At 46.1% G+C, this 27,275-nt stretch overlaps 1 protein-coding gene across 1 annotated transcript in view; it reads left to right on the top strand.

Annotated features, from left to right (window-relative positions):
- LOC122937823 (fibrocystin-L-like) overlaps positions 1-27,275 on the top strand; it is a 260,317-nt gene that overhangs the window by 25,314 nt on the left and 207,728 nt on the right. The window contains exons 2-4 of the mRNA XM_044292918.1: positions 18,299-18,381; positions 19,495-19,575; positions 25,085-25,229. Coding sequence (XP_044148853.1) covers positions 18,333-18,381; positions 19,495-19,575; positions 25,085-25,229 — 275 coding nt within the window. The 5' untranslated portion in view covers positions 18,299-18,332. The remainder of the gene's footprint in view (positions 1-18,298; positions 18,382-19,494; positions 19,576-25,084; positions 25,230-27,275) is intronic.

Raw genomic sequence — 27,275 nt, 5'->3', positions numbered from 1 at the left:
AAGACCGCTTCCACTAGTGATTTCGCGCCGACGCAGAACTTATTTTCCTTACTACGAATTTATGTTGGGGGACTGGACATCCCATCCAAGAGACTACAAAATCTGCGGCTGCAGTCCTGGTCTAAAGGTCTTATTTCTACTTAGTCTGCAGTAGAGTTGTGCCTGCCGGAGCACAACCCTATAAGGTGAGTTTGGATATTTCTCACTTTGATATTCTCATCCGGTTGAACATACTACCCTATTGTGCGCTCAGTTTTTTCTCTGTTTCCCTGTTCTCGAGGGGAATTTAGATACGTCCGTTACCTACACTTCCAATGCCTATGGAAGGCAACGGGCTTGCCTTCTCTGCCATCTGATCCCTGCCACTGCAGCGCGGGGACCCTATGAGGAAGAGGAGGACACCCCGTACCCTCCGCGAACCCTCTGCATGCCGCGGTCAGCTTTGACTGTGGCATAAAAGGGGTTAACACGCCGGTATTAGTGTTTTCACCAATGCCAGTGTATTCAGCAGGGGCCCGGCTGTCAGTGACTGCACCCACCTGATCAGCCCGCCATACATGTACGGCGCGCGTCCTTAAGGAGTTAATGATGAGCGAAGTTATGAAAAATTTGACTGGGCTGCTTCCTTGAATTTTACAAAGAAATTCCATTTGTTACTTTGCCACGAATCACGTTCCTTAGTAAGTTGTGGGCACAATGATGGGGAACGGCGATCGCTCCGCCCCCCCCCCCCATTGAACCCCTCAGATGCCGTGTTTATCGCTGATTGCGGTATCTGATGTTAAAATGGAGGCCTTTCAGGGGTTAATCCGTTTTAAAAAAATAACATACTCACCTCATCCATTTGCTTGTGAAGAGGCTATTGCAGCCATCTTTATTGAAGAAAACACGCAAAATCTTGCTCGTCATTACGCTGCCCAGGCACGGTGATGTCATCACTGATGACGTTACTGTGCCTTGTCAGCGCGGTTTCTTCAATCAAGATGGGTACGACGGTCTCTCCGTGAGCAAATGGATGAGGTGAGTATGTGAGGAATTTCGACCAACCAATACGAATCAATTTTTTACTTAAAATCGGATGGAAGTCAATTAATTAACTTCACTCAACACTAATGATTATTATTGATAAAATACAAATATCTAGATCTGATCAGAGTAAAGTACGAACAATATGAATATTATTAAAGGGGTTCTGCAGTTTGTTTAAACTGATCATCAGCATCTGATCGGCGGGGGTCCCGGGTGTCAGAGCCCCGCCGATCAGATGCTGATGATCTATCCAGAGGATGCAGAACCCCTTTAAATATTGCCTTTCCAGTATGAACAGCGATAAATGGAACAGCCGACCCGATTATTATTCTGTGACTATGGAATTGATAAAAGCTGATATTTTCCAGATATAATTTTGCACCAGTTTCTTATGAAATCTGTTCATTTTAAATGTAATTTTCATGTATTATATAATTTGCGCATTCTTTAAGACTAGGATCAGACAGAACTTGCCTTGTTGTTACTGTGCGCAGCGCGGCCGTATTTGTGCAGGTTAGTTTCAGGTTATCCAATTCCCCGCTCACACGGGGAGATTTATAATCTGCCTTGTGCCAGAAAAGTGGCTTTAAAGTAGCAAGCTGCTGTTTGTGACTTTTTAAATGCAATTTGTTGGAAAAAAAGTCGCAAGTGCCTCTGTTACGCACCGCCATTGCCACTTTTCCAAAAAAGGGACGTGACCAAAACCAGAGACAAATTTATCTTCGTTTACACTAGTTTTCTAGCGCAAATGAAGCCAGAAATCTACGGCAACTCAGAGCTACCATAGATTTCTGTTTAGGCGCACAAACTGCCGGAGGATATGCCTAATTTATGATGATGTGCCTTTTCATTATTGTGGTGCATCCTCCTGCGGCACAGGGGATATCAAGACCTCTCCTTAGCGCTAGGACTGATTATCAAATGCTGGATTAAGGGTACAACTACACGGCAACATATCACAATGGTGTCGCAATGCAAGGCGCAAGATTCTGAAACTGCAACACAACGGTCACAAAAAAAATTATCCAGACATGTGGGATTTTGTGTCACTTGTCACAAGTTGTGCATAACTTTTCCTCCATTAATGGAAGTCAAACACAACACGAGACTCGCCTGCAATTTGCGGTCCCCAATGCACTGAGAATGTTCCAGTGGCAGCTAGGACGGATCAACTTGAATAGGTCCCCATCTGTCCGTTCCACAAAAAGAAAGGACATGTTCGTAGTGTTTCCATGGGGTTCCGTGCCTCCGTTCCGCACCGCATCTCCGTGATTGCGGACCCGTTCAAGTAAATGGGTCCACAGCCATGATGCGGGCTGCACATGGCCTGTGCCCTGTGTATTGCGGACCCGCAATACGGTCACGGGCAACACACGGTCTTGTGCGTGAACCCTTATTGTGTTTTCACAGCCAAAACAAAGTTCTAAAATAGTCGTGTGACAGGAAGTTGCGTGGCTATTTTGTTGCTTGCTAGAAAACAGGTCCATTGTTTGCCCACGGCTCCCTGAGTGGGATGCAGAATCTAAATGAACTGTTATCAGCTTCCTTTAAACTTCTATTTAGTCTAAAACTATTTAGACAATATTCTTTTTTATTTGTCATATTCCAGTTGATAACTTAGGCCTCATGCACGCGGCCGTTGCCCCGCTAAGGTTGAGCGAACCTAAACTGTAAAGTTCGGGTTCGTACCGAACTTTAGGATTTTTGGACCCCGGACCCGAACCCAAATTTTTCAGTAAAAGTTTGAGTTCGGTGATTTAATAGCGCTCTTTGAAAGGATGCAGGGCAGCCAATCAACATGCGTTTGACTCTTGTGCCATTAGAAGCCATCACAGCCATGCCTACTAATGGCATGGCTGTGATTGGCCAGTGCACCATGTGACCCAGCCTCTATATAAGCTGTAGTCACGTAGCGCTGCACGTCACTCTGCTGTGCTTAGTGTAGGGAGAGGATGCTGCTGCTGTGAGGGAGAGAATAGGAAAGAATCTGTAATCAGAAGTGCTTGTTAACTCTGCGATCTACATAGATTTAGATGTGTGGGTGCAGTGCAATATTTTTTTACCGTGCCCTGAGCCCAGTGACAGAGAAAAATAACTTTTATCCGTCTATTAGGTGGGCGTCGGCAGCCATTTTGTGCAAGTTCAGTGCACAAGCACAGCATATGTGCATTTGTGACAGTCAAATACAAGCTTTAAATACTGCAGTTATATTCAGGGTTTAAAAAAACACCCATTTTTTGCAAGACCCTATATTTGGGGCCTTTGCTGCATTTCTGACTGTCCAATAAAACCAGTCAATACTGCAGTTACATTGTTGGTTGACAAATTAACATTTTTTGTGATCGTGAAGTAATTGTATAAAATTCGCCAGTCACACCGTTGTGTGACGTCAAGAAATGTTTCCTCTTTATGACACCGTCACTGCCCTACTGTCAGTGAACTTAATTGTTGACTATTGGCGGTTACATTGTCGCCTGACATAAACCATCTGTTAGTTTGGTGGGTGAACGCCAAAAATGAGGAGAGCGTCATATAAGGGACGTGGCCCAGGCCGTGGTGCTGCTGGTGGAGCTCCTGTTGCAGGGAGAGGACGTGGTCGATCTGTGCCAGCTACACGCACAAGTGAAACACCTTCCTCAGGTGCGAGTAGGCGACAGAACCTTCAGCGGTATTTGGTAGGGCCGAATGCAGCTCTATGAAGGGTGAGGCCAGAACAAGTACAGGCGATAGTAGAAATTGGGTGGCTGACAGTGCCTCCAGTTCCTTCACATTGTCTCCCACCCAGTCTCCTGCTGAAAGACCACAGTTGGCACCTGCAGCCCATGGCCATCAGTCCTTAACCTCACCCTCTTGCAAATCAGCCAAGCAGTCTGAGCCCCAAGTCATGCAGCAGTTTCTTCTGCTTTTTGATGACTCTGTTAGCAGGGTTTCCCAGGGCCATCCACATAGCCCTGTCCCAGATGTGGAAGAGATTGAGTGCACTGATGCCCAACCACTTATGTTTCAGGATGAGGACATGGGAGGACTACCGCAGCACGTCTCGGATGATGACGAAACACAGGTGCCAACTGTTGCGGCTTTCTGCAGTCTGCAGACCGACAAGGATGGCAGGGGTAAAGAGTGGGTGGAAGATGATGTGGAGGATGATGAGGTACTAGACCCCACATGGAATCAAGGTCATGCGAGTGACCTGTCTAGTTTAGAGGAAGAGGCGGTGGTCGCACAGAGGCACCAGCACAGCAAAAGAGGAAGCAGGGTGCAAAAGTGTCTGTTACATTCTTGGGTGACATTTTACCATTTTTGCCGTAAATAAACCCCTGCTCTGCATAAGTGACAGGGACCTAAATTTAAAAAAATTGGCTGTTAGATTGTCAGGTGACATTTTACCAATTTTGCCATATACAAACCCCTGCTCTGCATAGGTGACAGTGACCTAATTTTTGTCAAATTGTCTGTTCAATTGGTGGGTGAGATGAACACAGTTTTGCCATGAATAAACCCCTGCTCTGCATAGTTGACAGGAACCGAATTTTTTAAATAATAGTCTGTTCCATTGGTCGTGACATTAACCCATTTTTGCCGATGAAAAACCCCTGCTCTGCATAGGTGACAGGGACTTAAATTTCTAAAATTCATCTTTATTACTCATTCCAATAACAGGGCATCTTAAAGGGACTCTGTCACCACTTTCTAACCCCCACTTTTAAAACTATAGTTCTGTCCATGGAGCCCCTGTGATTTCAATGGTGTTGTTATATGCGAAATCTGCTGGCTCGTTTTGATAAAAAAAACCTTTTATCTAACCTGTCAGTCATGTAGATAAGGTGCCCAGGGCGTTTCTCCTGGTCTGAACATGCTACCGCCGCCACCGCCGTTGGTGCCCAGCTCCTCCTCTGATCCTTTCAGCGCCGCCTGAATGTGAAGAAATACGCCTCCGGCTCTCCCTCAGTCCCCCCTCCTTTTCTAAAATTTTGCGCGTGCGCACAGGCCTGTGCCTGATGCGCCCGTGCGGACTTTTCGATTCAGCCTCATTGAGCGAAGTGCGCATGCGCACTTCGCTCAACCTCCCGATACCTCCCGATAACACTGCTGCACGCGTGGGATCTTAGAAAAGAAGGAGGGGGGAGTGAGGGAGAGCCGGAGGCGTATTTCTTCACATTCAGGCGGCGCTAATTCAAGGCAGAGGAGGAGCTGGGTACCAACGGCGGCGGGCGGCATGTTCAGACCAGGAGAAACGCCCTGGGCACCTTATCCTCATGACTGACAGGTTAGATAAAAGGTTTTTTTTTATCAAAACGAGCCAGCAGATTTCGCATATAACAACACCACTGAAATCACAGGGGCTCCATGGACAGAACTATAGTTTTAAAAGTGGGGGTTAGAACGTGGTGACAGAGTCCCTTTAAGAGTCCTGTATTGTTATTTATCGTCACTACCTCCCCGAGTCGGGAGTGGGTAATTGCCGCGCGCCTGCAGCCTTCCTTGGATGTTTCTGCTTTAATAACTTCACCCACCCTCTCCACCCAATAAGATTTCAGCCATTGACCTCCCTTGGATGTGGTATCCCTTTCTCACTCTCCTTCTCCGGCAGGGAACCCTGATTCACCGTTACCCGTGATCACCATGGTAGGCGCAGAAAAGAACATCGAAAGTTGATAGAGAAGATATCCAATTCGATTGTGGACGTCACGGGGACGTGCGATCAGGCAGAAGTTATCTAGAGTCAACAAAGCGGCAGCAGGGCCTCTCCTGTCTAATTGCCCCGCGCCCACTCCTTTACAAGCTTCTGCTTGAATAATTTGTCCTTCATTTTTCCCATTTCCGCTCGATCACATTTAATTTTATCCATTGACCTCCCTTGGATGTGGTATTCCTTTCTCAGGCTCCCTCTTCGGCATGGAACCCTGATTCCCCGCTACCCGTGATCACCATAGTAGGCACAGAAAAGAACATTGAAAGCTGATAGAGAAGATATCGAATTGGATCATGGACATCACAGGGACGCGCAACATGGTGGGGCAGTATGTGTGCACACACCTACCCGTACTGACTGATGGGTCTGCCCCCTTCACTTCTGGGTCTCCAAATTGGGCACATGGCCTGAGCTTGCCCTTTACGCCTTGGAGGTCCTGGCCTGCCCTGCAGCCAGTGTATTGTCTGAATGTTTGTTTAGCATGACTGCAGGGGGTTATCAAAGAGAAGCGCAGCCGCCTGTCCACAGCCAATGGGGACAAGCTCACGTTCATTAAAATGAGCCAGGCATGGATCCCACAGGACTTGTCCGTACCTTGTGCAGAATAGACATGTATACCAGCCTCACCCAGCCATTGTTGTACAGCGCACTTTCTCTTTGTTTTATTTTTTATATTTCCCAATGTTTTGGGGTCTACCCAAATTGAAACAAAAAAATAATGGTGGTGGAATACACGTGGTGGAAAGTGCAGATTTTTACAAAGTTGCAGATTTTTTGTGTAAATTATGGTGCAGATTTCATGTATGAGAATTTCTTCATTCAACTCAATGAGAAATTGATTCTGCAATGAAAAATGCTGCGGAGAAATCCGGCAACAAAATCGGTTCCGATTTTTCCAGGCTGATTTTTTGCAGCGTTTTCCACCGCAGAATCGGTTTCTCTTTTTGATTTGAATGGAGAGATTTTTATTCAGGAAATCCACAACATTACTTCCGCAGCGGCACACAAGCAGGGATGGACAATTTTCAGCCCTATAAGATAACATGGGGAAGTCTTGATGTTGCAGATTTTTTGGTGGAATTTTCTGCCACATGTGAATGCACCCTTGTTGCCGGATTCTTCCAGAGATTTCAAGGGATCACTGGGAGTCCTAATCATCATTTTATTGGGGGACTTGTCATACTATAAAATATTTTCCAAAGCGACAGCCACTAAAACGGCTGCTAATGTCTTCCCTGACTTTGTTAATGGTTCTCTCAGAGAGGCTGTTGAGTGGATCTTCTAGATCAGGGATCAGCAACCATCTGTTGTGAAACTACTACTCTCAGCATACACTTACTTGGCTGTTCTGGTAACTCTCATATAAGTGAAAGGAGGATTCTGGGATTTGTAGTTTCAGAACATCTGGAGTGCCAGAGGTTGCTGATCCCTGTTCTAGATTATACTGGGTTTTACATGACTAGATTACTGATCTCCTGTTCTCTGGATAGTTCATCTGTAGAGGTACAACTTCCTGCCGATCAGATGTTTGAAGAGACTATGGTGCTCTGGTGAGTGCTGAGGCCTGTTCCTAGACCAGTGATGTCATGTTCATCAGTGACATAGCCTAGGCACAGCTAAATCCCATGCAAGTGAATAGGCCTGCACTGTACCTGTACATCATGGATGACCGTCACTTAAGGACCCATGACGCACCTGTACGTCATGCTGATCGAGTGGGTTCAGGAGCTGCGCCCGCCCGACATGGACCCAGCAGTCACTGACAGCTGGGCCCCTGCTACATACGCCAACATCGGTGAAAACACTGATGCCAGCGTATTAACCCCTTGTATGTTGCTGCCAAAGCTTACTGTGGCATGCACAAGGTTTGCAGAGAGTATGGGTGCCCTCCCCTTCTTCATCGGGTCCCTGCGCTGCAGTGGCGGGGACCCGATGGCAGAGAAGGCAGCCCCGATGCCTTGGCTGGGTCTCACAGGCAGGCTGTCAGCATAGAAGATGACAGCCAATGCCTTACAACACACAATGTTTAGAAAGGCATTGCAGAGGGGATCAGACCCCCAGAAGTTGAAGTCCCAGAGTGGGACAAAAATAAAAAGTAAAACATTTTTTTTTTAAAAAGTGTTTCCATAATAAAAAGATAAATAAAGTTTTACATAAAAAAAAGCCCCTTTCCCTAAATAAAACACATAAAATGTTCTTTGATTTTTTTTATTTGGTATCACCACATCCGTAACGACAGGCTATATAAAAATATCACATGACCTAACCCTTCAGATGAACACCGTAAAAAATAGCAAAAAAACTGCTAGAAAAGCCATTTTTTCTCACCTTACATCACTATAAGTACAACTCCAAGCTATCAAAAAGGTGTATGCCCCCCAAAATAGTACCAATCTAACCATCATCTCATTCCGCAAAAAATTAGCCCCTACCTAAGACAATCACCCAAAAAAGAAAAAAACCTATGGCTCTCAGAATATGGAGACACTAAAACGTGATTTTTTTTGTTTCAAAAATGCATTTATTGTGTTAAATGTAAAAAAAAAAAAAAAATTGACATATTAGGTATCACTGCGTCTGTAACGACTGGCTCTATAAAAATATCACATTACCTAACTCCTCAGGTGAACACAGTAAAAAATTAAAACAGTGTCAAAAAGCCATTTTTTTGTCACCTTACATCACAAAAAGTGTAATACCAAGCGATCAAAAAAAATCATACGCACTTTAAAATACTACCAATCAAAAAGTCATCTCATCCTGAAAAAATTGAGCCCCTACCCAAGACAAAAAATAAAAAAAACTATGTCTCTCTGACTATGGAGACACTAAAACATGATTTATTTATTTTTTTAAATGATATTATTTTGTAATATAGACATATTAGGTAACGCCGCATCCGTAAGAACCTGCTGTATAAAAATATCACATGACCTAACCCCATAGTTGAACACCGGCAAAAAAATAAAATAAAAACGGTGTCAAGAAAAGCCATTTTTGTCACCTTACTTGACAAAAAGAGTAATAGCAAGCAATCAAAAAGTCATATGCACCCCAAGATAGTGCCAATCAAACAGTCTTCTCATCCTGAAAAAAATGATATCCTACCTAAGACAATCGCCCAAAAAATAAAATGAACTATGGCTCTCAGACTATGGAGACACTAAAACATGATTTTTCTTTTTGTTTCAAAAATGATAATATTGTGTAAAACTTAAATAAAATAAAAAAGTATACATATTAGGTATTGCCACGTCCATAATGACCTGCTGTACAAAAATATCACATGACCTAACCCCTCAGATGAACACCTTAATTTTTTTTTATAAAAACTGTGCTAAAAAAAACATTTTGTCACCTTACATCACTAAAAGTGCAACACCAAGCGATCAAAAAGGCATATTCCCCCCAAAATAGTATCTAACTGTCTCCTCATCCTGCAAAAAATGATCCCCTACCTAAGACAATCTCCCAAAAAATAATAAAACTATGGCTCTCAGACTATGGAGACATTAAAACATGATTTTTTTTGTTTCAAAAATTATATTATTGTGTTAAATGGAAAAAAAAAGTAGACATAGTAGGTATCGCTGCTTCCATTAAAACCTGCTCTATAAAAATACCACATGACCTAACCCCTCAGATGAACACCGTAAAAAAAAAACGGTGTCAAAAAGGCAATTATTTTTTCACCTTACATCACAAAAAGTGTAATAGCAAGTGATCAAAAAGTCATACGCACCCTAAAATCATACCAATCAAACCATCATCTCATCACGCAAAAAATTATAACCTAAAACAATAGCCCAAAAAATTAAGAAACTATGGCTCTCAGAATATGGAGACACTAAAAGATGATTTTTTTGTTTTTGTTTTAAAAAGGATATTATTGTGTTAAATGTAAAAAATAAAAAAATAAATAAAATAAACATATTAGGTATCGCCGCGTCCGAAAAAACCTGCTCTATAAAAATACCACATGACCTAACCCCTCAGATGAACAGCGTAAAAAAAAAAAAATTTGAAACGGTGACAAAAAAGCCATTTTTTTTCACCTTACATCACAAAAAGTGTAATACCAAGCGATCAAAATCATATGCACCCTAAAATAGTACCAATCAAACCGTCATCTCATACTGAAAAAAATGAGCCCCTACATAAGATCTAACCTGTCAGATGAACATTGTAAATAACAAAAAATTAAAATGGTGCCAAAACAGCTATTTTTGTTACCTAAAGTGTAATATAGAGCAACCAAAATTATATGTACCCTAAAATAGTAGCAATAAAACTGCCACCTTATCCCATAGTTTCCAAAATGGGGTAATTTTTTTGAAATTTCTACTCTAGGGTGCATCAGGGGTGATTCAAATGGGACATGGTGTCAAAAAACCAGTCCAGCTAAATCTGCCTTCCCAAAACCATATGGCGTTTTTTTCCTTCTTCACCCTGCCATGTGCCCATACAGCAGTTTATGACCACATATGGGGTGTTTCTGTAAACTACAGAATCAGGGAAATAAATATTGAGTTTTGTTTGGTTGTTAACCCTTGCTTTGTTATTGAAATGTTCAAAAAATTTCAAGATTTGCTTCTAAACTTCTAAGCCTTCTAACGTCCCCAAAAAATAAAATGGCATTCACAAAATGATACAAACATGAAGTAGACATATGGCCAATGTAAAGTAATAACTATTTCTGGAGTTATTACTATCTATTATAAAAGTAGAGAAATTAAAAATGAAATATTTTTACCCAATTTTATCACTGTCATGAAGTACAATATGTGACGAGTAGGGATGAGCGAACCCGAACTGTATAGTTCGGGTTCGTACCGAATTTTGGGGTGTCCGTGACACGGACCCGAACCCGGACATTTTCGTAAAAGTCCGGGTTCGGGTTCGGTGTTCGTCGCTTTCTTGGCGCTTTTTGAAAGGCTGCAAAGCAGCCAATCAACAAGCGTCATACTACTTGCCCCAAGAGGCCGTCACAGCCATGCCTACTATTGGCATGGCTGTGATTGGCCAGAGCACCATGTGACCCAGCCTCTATTTAAGCTGGAGTCACGTAGCGCCGCACGTCACTCTGCTCTGATCAGCATAGGGAGAGGTTGCAGCCGCGACGTTAGGGCGAGATTAGGCAGTGATTAACTCCTCCAAAGGACTTCATTCAGAGATCGATCTGCAGCTGTGGATGATTGAACTGCTGCTATTGAATTGCTCACTGTTTTTAGGCTGCCCAAAGCGTTTTTCAGTCACTTTTCTTCTGGGGTGATCGGCGGCCATTTTGTGTCTTGTGGTGTGCCAGCACAAGCTGCCACCAAGTGCATTTAACCCTCAATGGTGTGGTTGTTTTTTGGCTAAATCCTACATCAGGGTGAAGCTGCCACACCAAGTGCATTTAACCAGCAATAGTCTGGTTATTTTTTGGCCATATACTACATCAGGGGCAAGCTGAGCCTGTCACCAAGTGCATTTAACCCTCAATGGTGTGGTTGTTTTTTGGCTAAATCCTACATCAGGGTGAAGCTGTCACACCAAGTGCATTTAACCAGCAATAGTCTGTTTATTTTTTGGCCATATACTACATCAGGGGCAAGCTGCGCCTGTCACCAGGTGCATTTAACCCTCAGTAGTGTGGTTGGTCAAGCTGTCACACCAAGTGCATTTAACCAGCAATAGTCTGTTTATTTTTTGGCCATATACTACATCAGGGGCAAGCTGCGCCTGTCACCAAGTGCATTTAACCCTCAGTAGTGTGGTTGGTCAAGCTGTCACACCAAGTGCATTTAACCATCAATAGTGTGGTTATTTTTCGGCCATATCCCAGTCTAATTCTGTCAGTAAACGTATACCTGTCACCCAGCGCCTAAATACTAGGCCTCAAGTTTATATCCAGCTAAATCTGTCGTTACTGCTGTGGCTGGTCAAGTTATTTAGTGTCCGTCAAAGCACAGTTTTTGTTCTGGGTTGAAATACAATTCCCAATTTAGCAATTTCCTAATTTAGTGGTTTCTGCTGTATCAGAGCTATTTTAAATCTATCCCTAAAAGGGTATATCAGATTCAAGGTGCACATAGGGTCATTCTGAATAACTTCACACACACGCTACTGTGCATTTCCAAGTCTAAATCTGTCAGTAAACGTATACCTGTCACCCAGCGCCTAAATAATAGGCCTTAAATTTATATCCAGCTAAATCTGTCGTTACTGCTGCACTGTTGTGGCTGGTCAATTTATTTAGTGTCCGTCAAAGCACAGTTTTTGTTCTGGGTTGAAATACAATTCCCAATTTAGTAATTTCCTAATTTAGTGGTTTCTGCTGTATCAGGCCTACTTTAAATTTATCCCTAAAAGGGTATATCAGATTCAAGGTGCACATAGGGTCATTCTGAATAACTTCACACACACGCTACTGTGCATTTCCAAGTCTAAGTCTGTCAGTAAACCTATACCTGTCACCCAGCGCCAAATAATAGGCCTCAAATTTATAGTCAGCTAAATCTGTCGTTACTGGTGTGGCTGGTCAATTTATTTAGTGTCCGTCAAAGCACAGTTTTTGTTCTGGGTTGAAATACAATTCCCAATTTAGCAATTTCCTAATTTAGTGGTTTCTGCTGTATCACAGCTATTTTAAATCTATCCCTAAAAGGGTATATCAGATTCAAGGTGCACATAGGGTTATTCTGAATAACTTCACACACACGCTACTGTGCATTTCCAAGTCTAATTCTGTCAGTAAACCTATACCTGTCACCCAGCGCCTAAATACTAGGCCTCAAATTTATATTCAGCTAAATCTGTGGTTACTGCTGTGCCTGTATTAGTGTAATACGGTCCCTAAATAGATAGCCAGATAGTGTTAGGTGTCTGTAAAAAAAGGCCTGAATTTGAATTCAATACATTGGGCCAAATAATATTTTTGTTGTTGTGGTGAACGATAACAATGAGGAAAACATCTAGTAAGGAACGCGGACGTGGACATGGTCGTGGTGGTGTTAGTGGACCCTCTGGTGCTGGGAGAGGACGTGGCCGTTCTGCCACATCCACACGTCCTAGTGTACCAACTACCTCAGGTCCCAGTAGCCGCCAGAATTTACAGCGATATATGGTGGGGCCCAATGCCGTTCTAAGGATGGTAAGGCCTGAGCAGGTACAGGCATTAGTCAATTGGGTGGCCGACAGTGGATCCAGCACGTTCACATTATCTCCCACCCAGTCTTCTGCAGAAAGCGCACAGATGGCGCCTGAAAACCAAGCCCATCAGTCTGTCACATCACCCCCATGCATACCAGGGAAACTGTCTGAGCCTCAAGTTATGCAGCAGTCTCCTATGCTGTTTGAAGACTCCGCTGGCAGGGTTTCCCAAGGGCATCCACCTAGCCCTTCCCCAGCGGTGGAAGACATAGAATGCACTGACGCACAACCACTTATGTTTCCTGATGATGAGGACATGGGAATACCACCTCAGCACGTCTCTGATGATGACGAAATACAGGTGCCAACTGCTGCGTCTTTCTGCAGTGTGCAGACTGAACAGGAGGTCAGGGAGGAAGACTGGGTGGAAGATGATGCAGGGGACGATGAGGTCCTAGACCCCACATGGAATGAAGGTCGTGCCACTGACTTTCACAGTTCGGAGGAAGAGGCAGTGGTGAGACCGAGCCAACAGCGTAGCAAAAGAGGGAGCAGTGGGCAAAAGCAGAACACCCGCCTCCAAGAGACTCCGCCTGCTACTGACCGCCGCCATCTGGGACTGAGCACCCCAAAGGCACCTTAAAGGAGTTCCCTGGCATGGCACTTCTTCAAACAATGTGCTGACGACAAGACCCGAGTGGTTTGCACGCTGTGCCATCAGAGCCTGAAGCGAGGCATTAACGTTCTGAACCTTAGCACAACCTGCATGACCAGGCACCTGCATGCAAAGCATGAACTGCAGTGGAGTAAACACCTTAAAACCAAGGAAGTCACTCAGGCTCCCCCTGCTACCTCTTCTGCTGCTGCCGCCTCGGCCTCTTCTGCTGCTGCCGCCTCGGCCTCTTCCTCCGCCTCTGGAGGAACGTTGGCACCTGCTGCCCAGCAAACAGGGGATGTACCACCAACACCACCACCTCTGTCACCAAGCATCTCAACCATGTCACACGGCAGCGTTCAGCTCTCCCATCTCACAAACATTTGAGAGAAAGCGTAAATTCCCACCTAGCCACCCTCGATCCCTGGCCCTGAATGCCAGCATTTCTAAACTACTGGCCTATGAAATGCTGTCATTTAGGCTGGTGGACACAGACAGCTTCAAACAGCTCATGTCGCTTGCTGTCCCACAGTATGTTGTTCCCAGCCGCCACTACTTCTCCAAGAGATCCGTGCCTTCCCTGCACAACCAAGTATCCGATAAAATCAAGTGTGCACTGCGCAACGCCATCTGTAGCAAGGTCCACCTAACCACAGATACGTGGACCAGTAAGCACGGCCAGGGACGCTATATCTCCCTAACTGCACACTGGGTAAATGTAGTGGCAGCTGGGCCCCAGGCGGAGAGCTGTTTGGCGCACGTCCTTCCGCCGCCAAGGATCGCAGGGCAACATTCTTTGCCTCCTGTTGCCACCTCCTCCTTCTCGGCTTACTCCTCCTCTTCTTCCACCTGCTCATCCAGTCAGCCACACACCTTCACCACCAACTTCAGCACAGCCCGGGGTAAACGTCAGCAGGCCATTCTGAAACTCATATGTTTGGGGGCAGGCCCCACACCGCACAGGAGTTGTGGCGGGGTATAGAACAACAGACCGACGAGTGGTTGCTGCCGGTGAGCCTCAAGCCCGGCCTGGTGGTGTGCGATAATGGGCGAAATCTCGTTGCAGCTCTGGGACTAGCCGGTTTGACGCACATCCCTTGCCTGGTGCATGTGCTGAATTTGGTGGTGCAGAAGTTCATTCACAACTACCCCGACATGTCAGAGCTGCTGCATAAAGTGCGGGCCGTCTGTTCGCGCTTCCGGCGTTCACATCCTGCTGCTGCTCGCCTGTCTGCGCTACAGCGTGACTTCGGCCTTCCCGCTCACCGCCTCATATGCGACGTGCCCACCAGGTGGAACTCCACCTTGCACATGCTGGACAGACTGTGCGAGCAGCAGCAGGCCATAGTGGAGTTTCAGCTGCAGCATGCACGGGTCAGTCGCACTGCGGAACAGCACCACTTCACCACAAATGACTGGGCCTCCATGCGAGACCTGTGTGCCCTGTTGCGCTGTTTCGAGTACTTCACCAACATGGCCAGTGGCGATGACGCCGTTATCAGCGTTACAATACCACTTCTATGTCTCCTTGAGAAAACACTTAGGGCGATGATGGAAGAGGAGGTGGCCCAGGAGGAGGAGGAGGAGGAGGAGGAAGAGGGGTCATTTTTAGCACTTTCAGGCCAGTCTCTTCGAAGTGACTCAGAGGAAGGTTTTTTGCAACAGCAGAGGCCAGGTACAAATGTGGCCAGCCAGGGCCCACTACTGGAGGACGAGGATGAGGTGGAGGATGAGGATGAAGCATGGTCACAGCGGGGTGGCACTCAACGCAGCTCGGGCCCATCACTGGTGCGTGGCTGGGGGGAAAGGCAGGACGATGACGATACGCCTCCCACAGAGGACAGCTTGTCCTTACCCCTGGGCAGCCTGGCACACATGAGCGACTACATGCTGCAGTGCCTGCGCAACGACAGCAGAGTTGCCCACATTTTAACGTGTGCGGACTACTGGGTTGCCACCCTGCTGGATCCACGGTACAAAGACAATGTGCCCACCTTACTTCCTGCACTGGAGCGTGATAGGAAGATGCACGAGTACAAGCGCACGTTGGTAGACGCGCTACTGAGAGCATTCCCAAATGTCACAGGGGAACAAGTGGAAGCCCAAGGCCAAGGCAGAGGAGGAGCAAGAGGTCGCCAAGGCAGCTGTGTCACGGCCAGCTCCTCTGAGGGCAGGGTTAGCATGGCAGAGATGTGGAAAAGTTTTGTCAACACGCCACAGCTAACTGCACCACCACCTGATACGCAACGTGTTAGCAGGAGGCAACATTTCACTAACATGGTGGAACAGTACGTGTGCACACCCCTCCACGTACTGACTGATGGTTCAGCCGCATTCAACTTCTGGGTCTCTAAATTGTCCACGTGGCCAGAGCTAGCCTTTTATGCCTTGGAGGTCTGGCCTGCCCGGCGGGCAGCGTTTTGTCTGAACGTGTATTCAGCACGGCAGGGGGCGTCATTACAGACAAACGCAGCCGTCTGTCTACAGCCAATGTGGACAAGCTGACGTTCATAAAAATAAACCAGGCATGGATCCCACAGGACCTGTTCATCCCTTGTGCAGATTAGACATTAACTACCTCCCCTTAACCATATATTATTGTACTCCAGGGCACTTCCTCATTCAATCCTATTTTTATTTTACCATTCTATTGCGAGGCTACCCAAAGTTGAATGAACCTCTCCTCTGCCTGGGTGCCGGGGCCTAAATATATGCCAATGGACTGTTACAGTGGTGGGTGACGTGAAGCCTCATTCTCTGCTATGACATGCAGACTGATTCTCTGCTGACATGAAGCCAGATTGTCTGTTACGGGACCTCCCTCCTCTGCCTGTGTGCTGGGCCTAAATATATGACAATGGACTGTTGCAGTGGTGGCTGACGTGAAGCCTGATTCTCTGCTATGACATGCAGACTGATTCTCTGCTGACATGAAGCCAGATTCTCTGTTACGGGACCTCTCTCCTCTGCCTGGGTGCCGGGGCCTAAATATCTGAGAATGGACTGTTCCAGTGGTGGGTGACATGAAGCCAGATTCTCTGCTATTGGACCTCTCTCCAATTGATATTGGTTAATTTTTATTTTATTTTTATTCATTTCCCTATCCACATTTGTTTGCAGGGGATTTACCTACATGTTGCTGCCCTTTGCAGCCCTCTAGCCCTTTCCTGGGCTGTTTTACAGCCTTTTTAGTGCCAAAAAGTTTGGGTCCCCATTGACTTCAATGGGGTTCAAGTTCGGATCGGGTTCGGATCCCGAACCCGAACATTTCCGGGAAGTTCGGCCGAACATCCAGGTGTCCGCTCAACTCTAGTGACGAGAAAACAATCTCAGAACGGCCTGGATAAGTAAAAGTGCTTTAAAGTTATTACCACATAAAGTGACACTGGTCAGATTTGCTAAAAATGGCCTGGTCCTTAAGGTTAAAAATGGCAGGGTCCTGAAGGGGTTAATAAAGAAAGTGTATATTTACATTGTATTGTATTCATTATTGATTAAAGGGGTATTCAAGTCTGGGGAATTAGAAGACTGGGGTAGTGCTTGGATGTCTTGGTCATGCTCTTCCAACCAATGTCAGACATTTCTAGCCGTGTGAAATGTTGCATTGTCTTGTGGGAAGATCCCATCCACCCCAAGGGAGACAATCAGCATGTATGGGTAGGTATGGGTGTACATGATCTGCAAGGATGGATTCATACCCAAATGTATTGAGAGTGCCCTCCATGGATGAGTGGGCCCAGAGAATGCCATGAAAACATTCTCCAGACCATAACACTGCCGCCACCACCAGCTTGTGTTCTTCCAGCAATGGTTGTAGGGTGTTTGTTCTCTGATGGTTTAAGACAACTTAATTAGCAGAGGTGCAGTGACCATCCGTCTGCTTCGGGGCCCCACATGCAGTAGGGTTCGCAGAACTGTTGTTTTAGACACACGTCTGGTAGACTCCTGGATCATTTTGGCGTTGAGCTTCACCACTGTAGTGTCGGTGCTCACTCCTGCACCTTTGTTACCAACATTCACTTTTCACATCAATGGCATATAGTGCTCCGCAGACTGGCGCCATTTCTCCACTCACCATACACTTTCACCACAGCAGCCTGTGTTCACACTGCGCAGTTTTCAGAAATGCTGCCATCTTGACCCAAAAGACAATAATCATCCCTTTTTGCAACTCAGATAAACCAACCCTTTTACTCATAACAGCAACGAGGGATATGTGTGCAGACAGCCTATCACACACCTTGTATACCCACCGAGCCAGCTCAGCACAAGTGACTTCCTTCATGAGCTACACACTGCCGACGTCGAAAGTAGGAAGTGGTCATAATAATGTATGACTGAGTATCTCTTAAAGGGGTTTATCCAATTTCTCAAACAGCCCCCCCATGTACCGGGCCCCTCACAGGTAATATACTTACTCCGCTCCCCGCGCCGATCCTGGTCACCGCTGCTGCTGCTTCTCCCTGTACACTGATGAAAACATCCGATGTCAGGGGGGAGGAACAGCCAATGGCAGGCGGGGACGAGCCTCCTTAGCGTCACCCGTGATACTAGGGAGGCTCGTCCCCGTCTGCCATTGGCTGCTTCCCCCAACACCGGATTTTTCATCCGTGTACAGGGAGAAGCAGCAGCGGCGGTGCGGGGACCGGGAGCGGGGTAAGTATATTACCTGTGAGGGGCCTGGCACATGGGGGGCTGTGTCAGAAATTGTATAACTCCTTTAAGCCTTTGGATAATCAATTGTAATTAACCCTGCATTGTTTCAACTTTGCTTTGTGTTTCCGCAGCCCCGGCTGGTGAAGGGCGCCAACTGCTGGCACCATGTTTGCGCCTGTAATTCTCCTTCTCTGTGTCTTCATTCATATCACATGTAAGTAGAAAACATTAATAATTTTTTTAGGAGATCCCTCATTCGACAGGATACTGTGAAAATCTTATATGCTTCAGAAAATCCAATATATAAGAGGAACCAGACACATTGGATTTGAATATAACTGCAGCAGATAAGCAGCGTCAGATGTGCCTGGCAGCCGCTTATCACCTGTCTCTACTGAAATAAACCTGCACAGTAATATACATGTCTGTTAAAGAGCTTTGGATTTGGCTGTTGCTGATCGATTACTTGGCTGACATTTATTGGATGTGTCTGAGGGGTTGTCCCAGTTTTTTTTGGAAAGCTATTAAAATAAAAAGAAAAAATGTATAGTCATTTTTCCAACCTCCCTCAGTTCCAGCAACGCTGCTGTCTTCCTCCCTACCAACCTTTGTTTCCATGAATGCGGTGGTGACGTGCCTCTATACTGCCCATGACCACTGAAGCCAAACACTGGTCTCAATAGTCTTGTGCCGCATACTGAAGCCAGTGATAGGCCGCAGCGGTCACATGCAGAAATATGATGTCATGGCTTCAGCGGCGGGGAAAATTGGAGCATCCCGCAGGAATGGAGGGCATTTGGGATGGGGTTTTATTAATCATTTTATTAGCTTTAGAACCTTTTTAAAAAGAAATTTATAATAACTCAGACAACTCCTTTAAATACTTAAAGGTTAGAATAGCAGCTTTAAAAAAAAATAGCAACAAGGCGTGTTTACACCGCAATCACTGGCAGTCCTGATGGGAAGAATGGCGCTGATGTGTGTGCGGTACATGTATACACCGGTGCCTGTCAGTCACTGAGGAGAGGGAAGGGGTGGGGAGAGGTGGAATGAGCGTGCCCCTCATAACTATGGAGTGTAGCTCTAATATGCTGCCTTACGTAGGGCAATTTACGCATCAGATGTCCGAGTATTTCATTGCAGCGTCCTGACTGCGATGACAGAGAAATGCACCGACCTTTCTGGAACATTTCATCTGTAGAATAAAAAGTACAAAAAAAAGAAAATGTTGAATTCCCTCCAGATCAGACAGAAAGATAGAAAAACATGTAGAATAAGCTGAGCCTGTACACCAGAAAGGCGCTTATATCACTGACTTTCATTACAGATGGAGAACCCGTTGTCACTCAGGTTACACCAACTGTTGGCAGTGTGAACGGAGCGACGAGAATCACAATCAGAGGACGAGGTGGGTCTAATACACCAATCACACCCACCACATTGTACAGATATAAAGTTCTCCATGGGCCCATTCTTAGGGTGGTTATTGGTCCAACTGGGTGGACACCAAGTAGGGTTTTTATTAAAAAACAAAACAAAAAAAAACTCTTCCATAATGTACAGTATATTCCCTGGAAATATCTTAATTTTTTCTTTATCTAAAGTAAAATCTGTACATTTACCAGTGGCAAAAATTCTATATTCCTCTATACAAGTCTACTTATTAGGGATGAGCGAATCGACATCCGTACAGTATTCGATCGGCCTATCTATCTAGGCAGGATTGAACATCCACATGTCATGTACTGATCTATTGCTGTTAAAGGGATTGTCTCACTTCAGCAAATAGCATTATGCTGTTACACAGTTATATTTACATTAATGTAGATGGGAATTTACTAGTGTTGATTGAGCACCAAAGTGCTCTGGTGCTCAGGCTGAACATATCAGAATGCTGAGGTGCGCCGAGCTGAACATCTAAAACATTAGGGGTGTGGGTCTGCTGCTAAGCTGACCATCTAAAAGATTATGGGCGAGGGCCTGCTGCCGAGCTGACCATCTAAAACATTTTGGGCCAGGGCCTGCTGGTGAGCTGACCCTCTAAAAGATTGTAGGTGACAGCCTGCTGGTGAGCTGACCATCTAAAAGATTATATTCAAGGGCCTGTAGGTGAGCTGACCCTATAAAATATTGTAGGTGAGGGCCTGCATGTGAGCTGACCCTATAAAATATTGTAGGTGAGGGCCTGCAGATGAGCTGACCCTCTAAAAAAAATTATATGCGAGGGCCTGCATGGGAGCTGACCCTGTAAAATATTATATGCGAGGGCCTGCAGGTGAGCTGACCTTGTAAAAAATTATATGCGAGGGCATGCAGGTGAGCTGACCCTGCAAAAGATTATATGCGAGGTCATATATATGTGAGGGCGTTATATGCAATGAATAAGCATGTTTATATGATATGGAAGAGGAGGAGGATGAGAAAAAGAAGATACAACCATATACCCTTTTTTATGGTGGAAGGGGTGCATGGGAATACAGTGTATCCAGTACATTATAAACAACACATTTAAAGTGCCTCTATGTTCATCAGCTTTTCTCTGGTGGAGTCGAGAAGTCATAGTGAATCCAGGCCTTGTTTATTTTTTTTTAAAAGTCAACCTGTCAGCATTTTCAGTTGATAGGCGGATACGCTTATCTGTTATAATGCCACCAGCAGCACTAAATACCTGCTCAGACAAAACGCTGGCGGCAGGGCAGGCCAGCACCTTCAAGGCGTAGAGCGCCAGTTCGTGCCACATTTCCAGCTTGGACACCCAGTAGTTATAAGGCACTGAGGGATCCTTGAGGACGCTGTCATGGGCTGCCATGTACTCCTTAACCATCTTCCAAAAATTTTCCCTACTTGTGACACTAGTCCGTGCATCAGGGTGGGGCTGCTGGCGAGGTGTCATGAAACTGTCCCAGGCTTTGAAGAGTGTTGCCCTGCCTCTGTTGAAACAGGTGTGTATCCCCCTTGTCTCCCCTTCTCCGTTGCCCAAGGAACTAAAGACTCCGCCGCCTGAGTAGTCAGATGGAAATTTTTGGAGCAATTTTTCAACAAGAACCTTTTGGTATTGCACCGTTTTGCTTGTCCTCTCCACCAGAGAAATGAGAGATGAGAAGTTCTCTTTGTCGCAGGGGTCGAGAAGGGTGAACAACCAGTAATCTGTGTTGTCTAAAATGCGTATAACGCGCAGGTCACGGGAAAGGTAGCCTAACATGAAGTCAGCCATGTGTGCCAGAGTACCAACAAGCCAGACTTCACTGTCATCATCAGGAGGATTGCTCTCAATCTCATCTTCTTCCTCCTCTTCTGCCGATCCACGCTGAACAGATCGAATTAAACTTAGATGGGTACTACCCTCTGTAGCGGAGTCAACCGTCTCCTGCTCCTCCTCCTCCTCTTCATCGTCCAATTTGCACTGAGAATATAAACTGTGGGTGGTCTGGCTTTCAACCTGTGTAAGGTCTTCTTCCCCCATTTCCACCTCTTCCACATGCAAAGGGTTGTCCTTAATTGTGAGCAGCGAGCATTTGAGTAGACACAGAAGTGGGATGGTTACGCTGATAATAGCGTTATCGCCGCTCACCATCTGTGTTGATTCGTCGAAGTTTCTGAAAACCTCACAGAGATCAGAAATCCATGCCCACTCCTCGCTTGTGAATAGTGGAAGCTGACTGGAAAGGCGACGACCATTCTGCAGCTGGTATTCCGATACTGCCCTCTGCTGTTCACAAAGCCTGGCCAACATTTGGAACGTGGAGTTCCAGCGCGTGCTCACGTCGCACAACAGTCGGTGAGCTGGCAATTTCAAGGGCTGCTGCAGTGTTGACAGACCGGCTGAAGCGGTCGATGACTTGCAAAAATGTGTACATACCCGACACACTTTCACCAGTAGCTCAGGCAAATTGGAGTAGGTTTTGAGAAACTGCTGAACCACTAAGTTAAAGACGGGATGTGTGTGAGCTTGCCAAGCTCCAAAGATGCCACCAAGTTATGGCCATTATCAGACACAACCATGCCTGGTTGTAGGTTGAGTGGCGAGAGCCACATCTCAGTCTGGTCTCTTATCCCCTGCCCCACCCCTAAGCATATCAGCTTCAGCACAGCCTGTTGACACTTCCCCACTGCAGTGATACACTGCTTCCAGCTACCGGCTGATGGCTGACTGGTGCTGCGTGTGGATAATTCGGAGGTGGAAGTGGAGGAAGAGAAGTGGGGGTTTGAGCCACTAACGTAGGTGCTGGTGGAAAGCCTGATCGATATAGGGCCCGCAATCCTCGACGTCGGTAGCACCTGTGCCATCCCAGGGTATGACTCGCTCCTGGACTCCACAACGTTCACCCAGTGTGCCATCAGGGAAATATAGCGTCCCTGGCCGAATTCACATGTGTCCATGGTTAAGTGGACCTTCCCAGTAACTGCGTTGGTCAGGGCACGTGTGATGTTTCGGGACACATGTTGGTGTAAGGCAGGTACGGCACACCTTGAAAAATAGTGGTGGCTGGGGACAGAGTAAAACGGGATGGGCGCCGACATCAGGCTGCGGAAGGCCTCAGCGTCCACAAACCTAAATTTCCAGGGCCAGTAATTTGGAAAGGTGCACATTTAGTGCTATGGCCTGTTGGTGGGTGGCTGTGTATTTGCGCTTGCTTTTAAACGCCTGGGGTAAGGATAGTGGATGTGGTCGCTGATAGTGCTTGCAAAGGTCCAGATGCAGGGCGGGAGGCATCCGTGCCTGTGTCTTCAACAAGGAATTGGCCAAAAAGGAAGCAGTGGTGTGACCCGCAGACACAGATTGTGGACCCAGGTATTCGTTCCTCTTATTACAGTGCTTGGATGCCATGTGGCAGATCATGCTGGTGGCGGTGAGATTGCTAGTGTTCACGCCCCGGCTCATTTTGGTACAGCACAGGTTGCAAACTACTTTTGTTTTGTCGTCCGCCCTTTCCTCCAAAAAGCCACATACTGTGGAACACCTACCCCTTGGCAAGGGAGATTTCCGCAAGGGGGTGCTCCGTGGAAAAAGTTGCGGGCCTGTTTGGTGTGGCCCGCCTTCTCCCTTTTGCCACCCCACTGCCTCTTCCAGCCTGTTGTGGCGCTGCAGATCCCTCCCCCTCTGTACTGCTGTCCTCGCTCGGCTTTCCAACTTCCCAGGTTGGGTCAGTGACCTCATCGACCTCTTGAGACAGTAATTGCGGTTGACTTATTGGCAACTGTGTCTCATCATCATCCACCTCATTAAACACTAAATGCTGTTCGTCACCGTCATCTTCTTATGACTGTGGATGCTCAAGAGGTTGAGAATCAGGGCACAAGATCTCATCAAGCATGCTTGGCCCGAGGGCCAAATCAAGTAATGGCGATGAAAAGAGCTCCTTGGAATATCCGAGTGTGGGATCACTTGTTTGCCTAGACTCTCCATGGTGGGAGGAAGGGCGATCAGGGTGAGGATTGTGTTGTTGACCAGACTCTTGGCTACTGAGACTGGATTTGGTGGAAAACAGAGTGGTGCTTAACCGATTGGAAGCATTATCTGCTGCAATCCAACCGACCACCTGGTCACACTAGTCTGACTTCAAGAGCGTTGTCCTGCGCCGCCCTGCAAAATGGGACATGAAGCTTGGTATCGTGGATGATTGTTATTCTTGTGCTCTGGCAGCAGGCAGTTTCAACGCGTCCATGGCCAGGGCCTCTGCGTGAACAATCAGCATCACGGACACTTCCCCGTCCTTTACTGCTCGCCTTCTTGATATTAAATGTTATATATGCTTGAAAGTATGTCACACGTACATGCGCACACTTTGCACAGGAGATGTGGCGCGGATAATTTAACTGTCCGAAGCGGACACCGTCTACACATTCTGGCCAGCCAATCACTGTAATGCCAGTAACCAACATGGCTACGGCATTACAGTGAGGGCAGTATTTACCTGCACTTTTATTAGCTGCATAGCAGCCAAGAAACGTGCGGGAAGGAGACTCGAGCATTGCGCTCGAGCACATGCAGTACTCAGCCGAGTACCGCCATTTGCCGAGCATAAAGATGCTCAAGCCGAACTGGTGTTAGGCCGAGCATGCTCGATCAACACTAGAATTTGCAAAGTTTATTCTTTGAACCATTTCCTATGGATATTTCTGTGGTTGGTTATATGCCTTTTTGGCAATGCACTTGTTTTTCCATGCTACCCTTCCGGAGATCTATTATTCATTTATTTTGCAATGCTGCACTCTTATTCTGGAGTACAGAACTTCCTGTGTCATGGATGCAGCTAACAGGGCCACATGTAACAGGGTCACATACATTCCTTATGGTACGCTAAAGAAAGTATCATCTTTTGACCGTATAATACTGAGATCTGTTCATTCTTCTGTATCCTGTTGTTTGATGTACAGAATAAAGCAACTTGTGGATGAACACGGTATTGGTGAGTTCAGCTATCTGATGAGGATTGCAGTGATTATATCTGCTTATACAGGCCAGGCATAGAGGTCTTACAAGGGATAGATCGCTATCACAACAATCGGAGTCAGAATATTTATCATGTAGATAAAGTTAATTCAAGCCACTTACTAATGTATTGTTATTATCCATATTGCCTCCTTTGCTGGCTGGATCAATTTTTTCATCACATTATACACATCTCTGGGGCCAGGACTTCAGGAGCTCACATAGGCTGGCGTTTTTTCCTATAGTTTGCTCATAAATGCTCATTTGCATATATTAAAACATAATTTTTCTCAGCAATGCGGACACATATAATCATGGGACCAACACAGATGCCTTCAGCTGCCAAGTGCACATGTAACAGGTCAGCCAGTGTCATAGGTACAAATCTGCTGACAGATGCCCTTTAAGGAGTTAGTGTTTCACAGTAAATTGCTATTTGTACAATTGCCTCTAGTTTTCTGATGATTCCTCCTGTGCTCTTTAGGCTTTGCAGAAGCCAATCAGTTCAACTATGGCGATGGAAACGACAATCTGGGGAACAGTGTCCAACTCGTTTCGTCAACCCATTCAATCCCGTGTGATGTAGAGAAAGATGCCAGTCACGCCACACTGATTACCTGCTACACCAGGTACGTAGCCTCTGACCGGCCCCTTGGACGGAGGTGACATCTGTACATTTTTTGTTCTATTTTAGCAGTATTGTCATCCATCAGAAAATCTGATACTGAATAATAAAGTACATTCGATGGGGCCATACCTCCGGGTAGAGGATAATGAGCTCCACGAGGGTGGTGCCAGAATATCTTGTAGATCGTGAGCCCTCGCAGGCAGGGACCTCCTTCTGTACCAGTCCATAACTTGTCTTGTTCATGCTTAGTGCAATCGTCTGTATTATGTATGTGTACCCCTCATCATATGTACAGCGCCATGGAATGAATGGCGCTTAATTAATAATAAATAAGACGTCGTGGCGTGATGACGTGCACACGTCACGTTTCGCTCTCCTCCCGCTGGCCTCCTCCCCCCTCCATGCTCCTGGCTCCTCCGATCCTGAGATCCTGAGCGCTGACTGCCTCTGCATGCTGGGACGCTATGGTGCTTTAACCACCCTTTTCAGCTGCCTTGGAAGGTCGGGGTTCCTGTGATCTGCTTACTGGTCTGGCTGCTGGCAGGCGGCTCCCCCCGCTTCCTCTCGGCTCATGGCTCCTGCTGCTGGCGTTCCTCTCTGTTCCGGGGTTCTGGTCCGCCTGGACCTCCTGTCTTCCTCCTCGGTTGGTTCCTCTCTTCTCCTCTCTGGTGCGTGGCATGTGCCTGGACTCCGCTGCTCTGCTCGGCTCAGCTGTTCACCAGCTTCCTGGTTTGTTTGGTGCTTGCTCCCTCTGCTGGTGATCGGTGGGATTTTTTTTTTTTTTCTTCTCTGAAGATTTTTTGCCTGCAGTCTCCTTTTCCTGAAGGCTACTGGACCATTTGCCGACTTGGCATCCGGATCTCTGCCATCTTGAAGATCAGCGAGGACCTTCGCCCCCCTTTGCTGGGCCACGTGAGAAAATAATTAATTGTGATGTTATTGCTATTCGGCTAAAGATTTTTCGGTTGCATAGAGGCGAATTTGGCTGCCCCCTTCCCTCTGCGGTGCTGGAGAGGGAGGGATAGAGGGGTGAATAGATGGGAAAGAGAGGAGAGCAAAGGTTATAAAAAAAGGAAAAAAAGAGGGGGAAAAAAATAGAGGAAGAGGGGGAAAAAAGGAAAGAAAAAGGGAAGAAGGGGGAAAGAGAAAAAAGAAAGTAAAAGAAAAAAATGGAGGAAGAGGAGAAGAAGAGAAATAAGCAAAGGGGGATATAAAGAAGAGTATAAAACAAATTAAAATAAAAAAAAATAAAAAAAAAGAGGTGGAAAGGAGATACGGGGAAGAAAAAAGGAATAAGAATGGCCCCAAAACGACGGTCGATTGACTCCTCTGTAACAAAGTTGGGTTCTAAGACCCCAGAGAATAAAATTGATAAGTTTTTGAAGTCGCCCTTTTTAAATGAGAAGAACTCAGCTAAAACAAAACCCTCCGCTAATCTGAAAAAATCTACTAAAACTCCCCAAACTGATGAACTTTCCGAGGACGGTTCAGCGGAGGTAGATCAGGAAGTAGGGGGGGAAGGTCTCTCTGCACAGATGCGAACTGAACACGACCCCTCCGTTTTGGATAAAATTCTCTCTGCCGTGGAGAACAACGGCATTTTAGTGCAAGAGATGTCTACTCAACTGGGGTCTGTGCAGAGCGACATTTCTTTAATTAGAGAGAACCTGGTAAAGATCCGCGATCGAGTCCTTAATGTGGAAAAAACTGTGGACTCCTTGCAAATCGATATTAACATGTTGAAATCTAAAACTTTGCTTCTTGCAACAGAAAATCAAGCACTACAAAATAAGTTAGAGGACTTTGAAAATAGGTCAAGGCGAAACAATGTCCGTATAATTGGTTTCCCAGAGGGAGCGGAAGGTCGACATTTAGAGGAACAACTCAAGGATGTGGTCATGCATAACCTTGGCAGCGACTACTTTTCCTCCATGTTTCAAATAGAAAGAGCCCATCGAATCCCAGGAGGGAAACCTATCCCAGGGAGGCCGCCGCTTGCAATTTTAATGAAATTATTATCATCCGTCGATAGAGACATGATACTGAA

Source organism: Bufo gargarizans, chromosome 5 (genome assembly GCF_014858855.1).
Source record: "Bufo gargarizans isolate SCDJY-AF-19 chromosome 5, ASM1485885v1, whole genome shotgun sequence".
Taxonomy (NCBI): Eukaryota; Metazoa; Chordata; class Amphibia; order Anura; family Bufonidae; genus Bufo; species Bufo gargarizans.
Note: the sequence above shows the minus strand (reverse complement) of the source record. Positions and strands in the feature narration are given on the sequence as shown.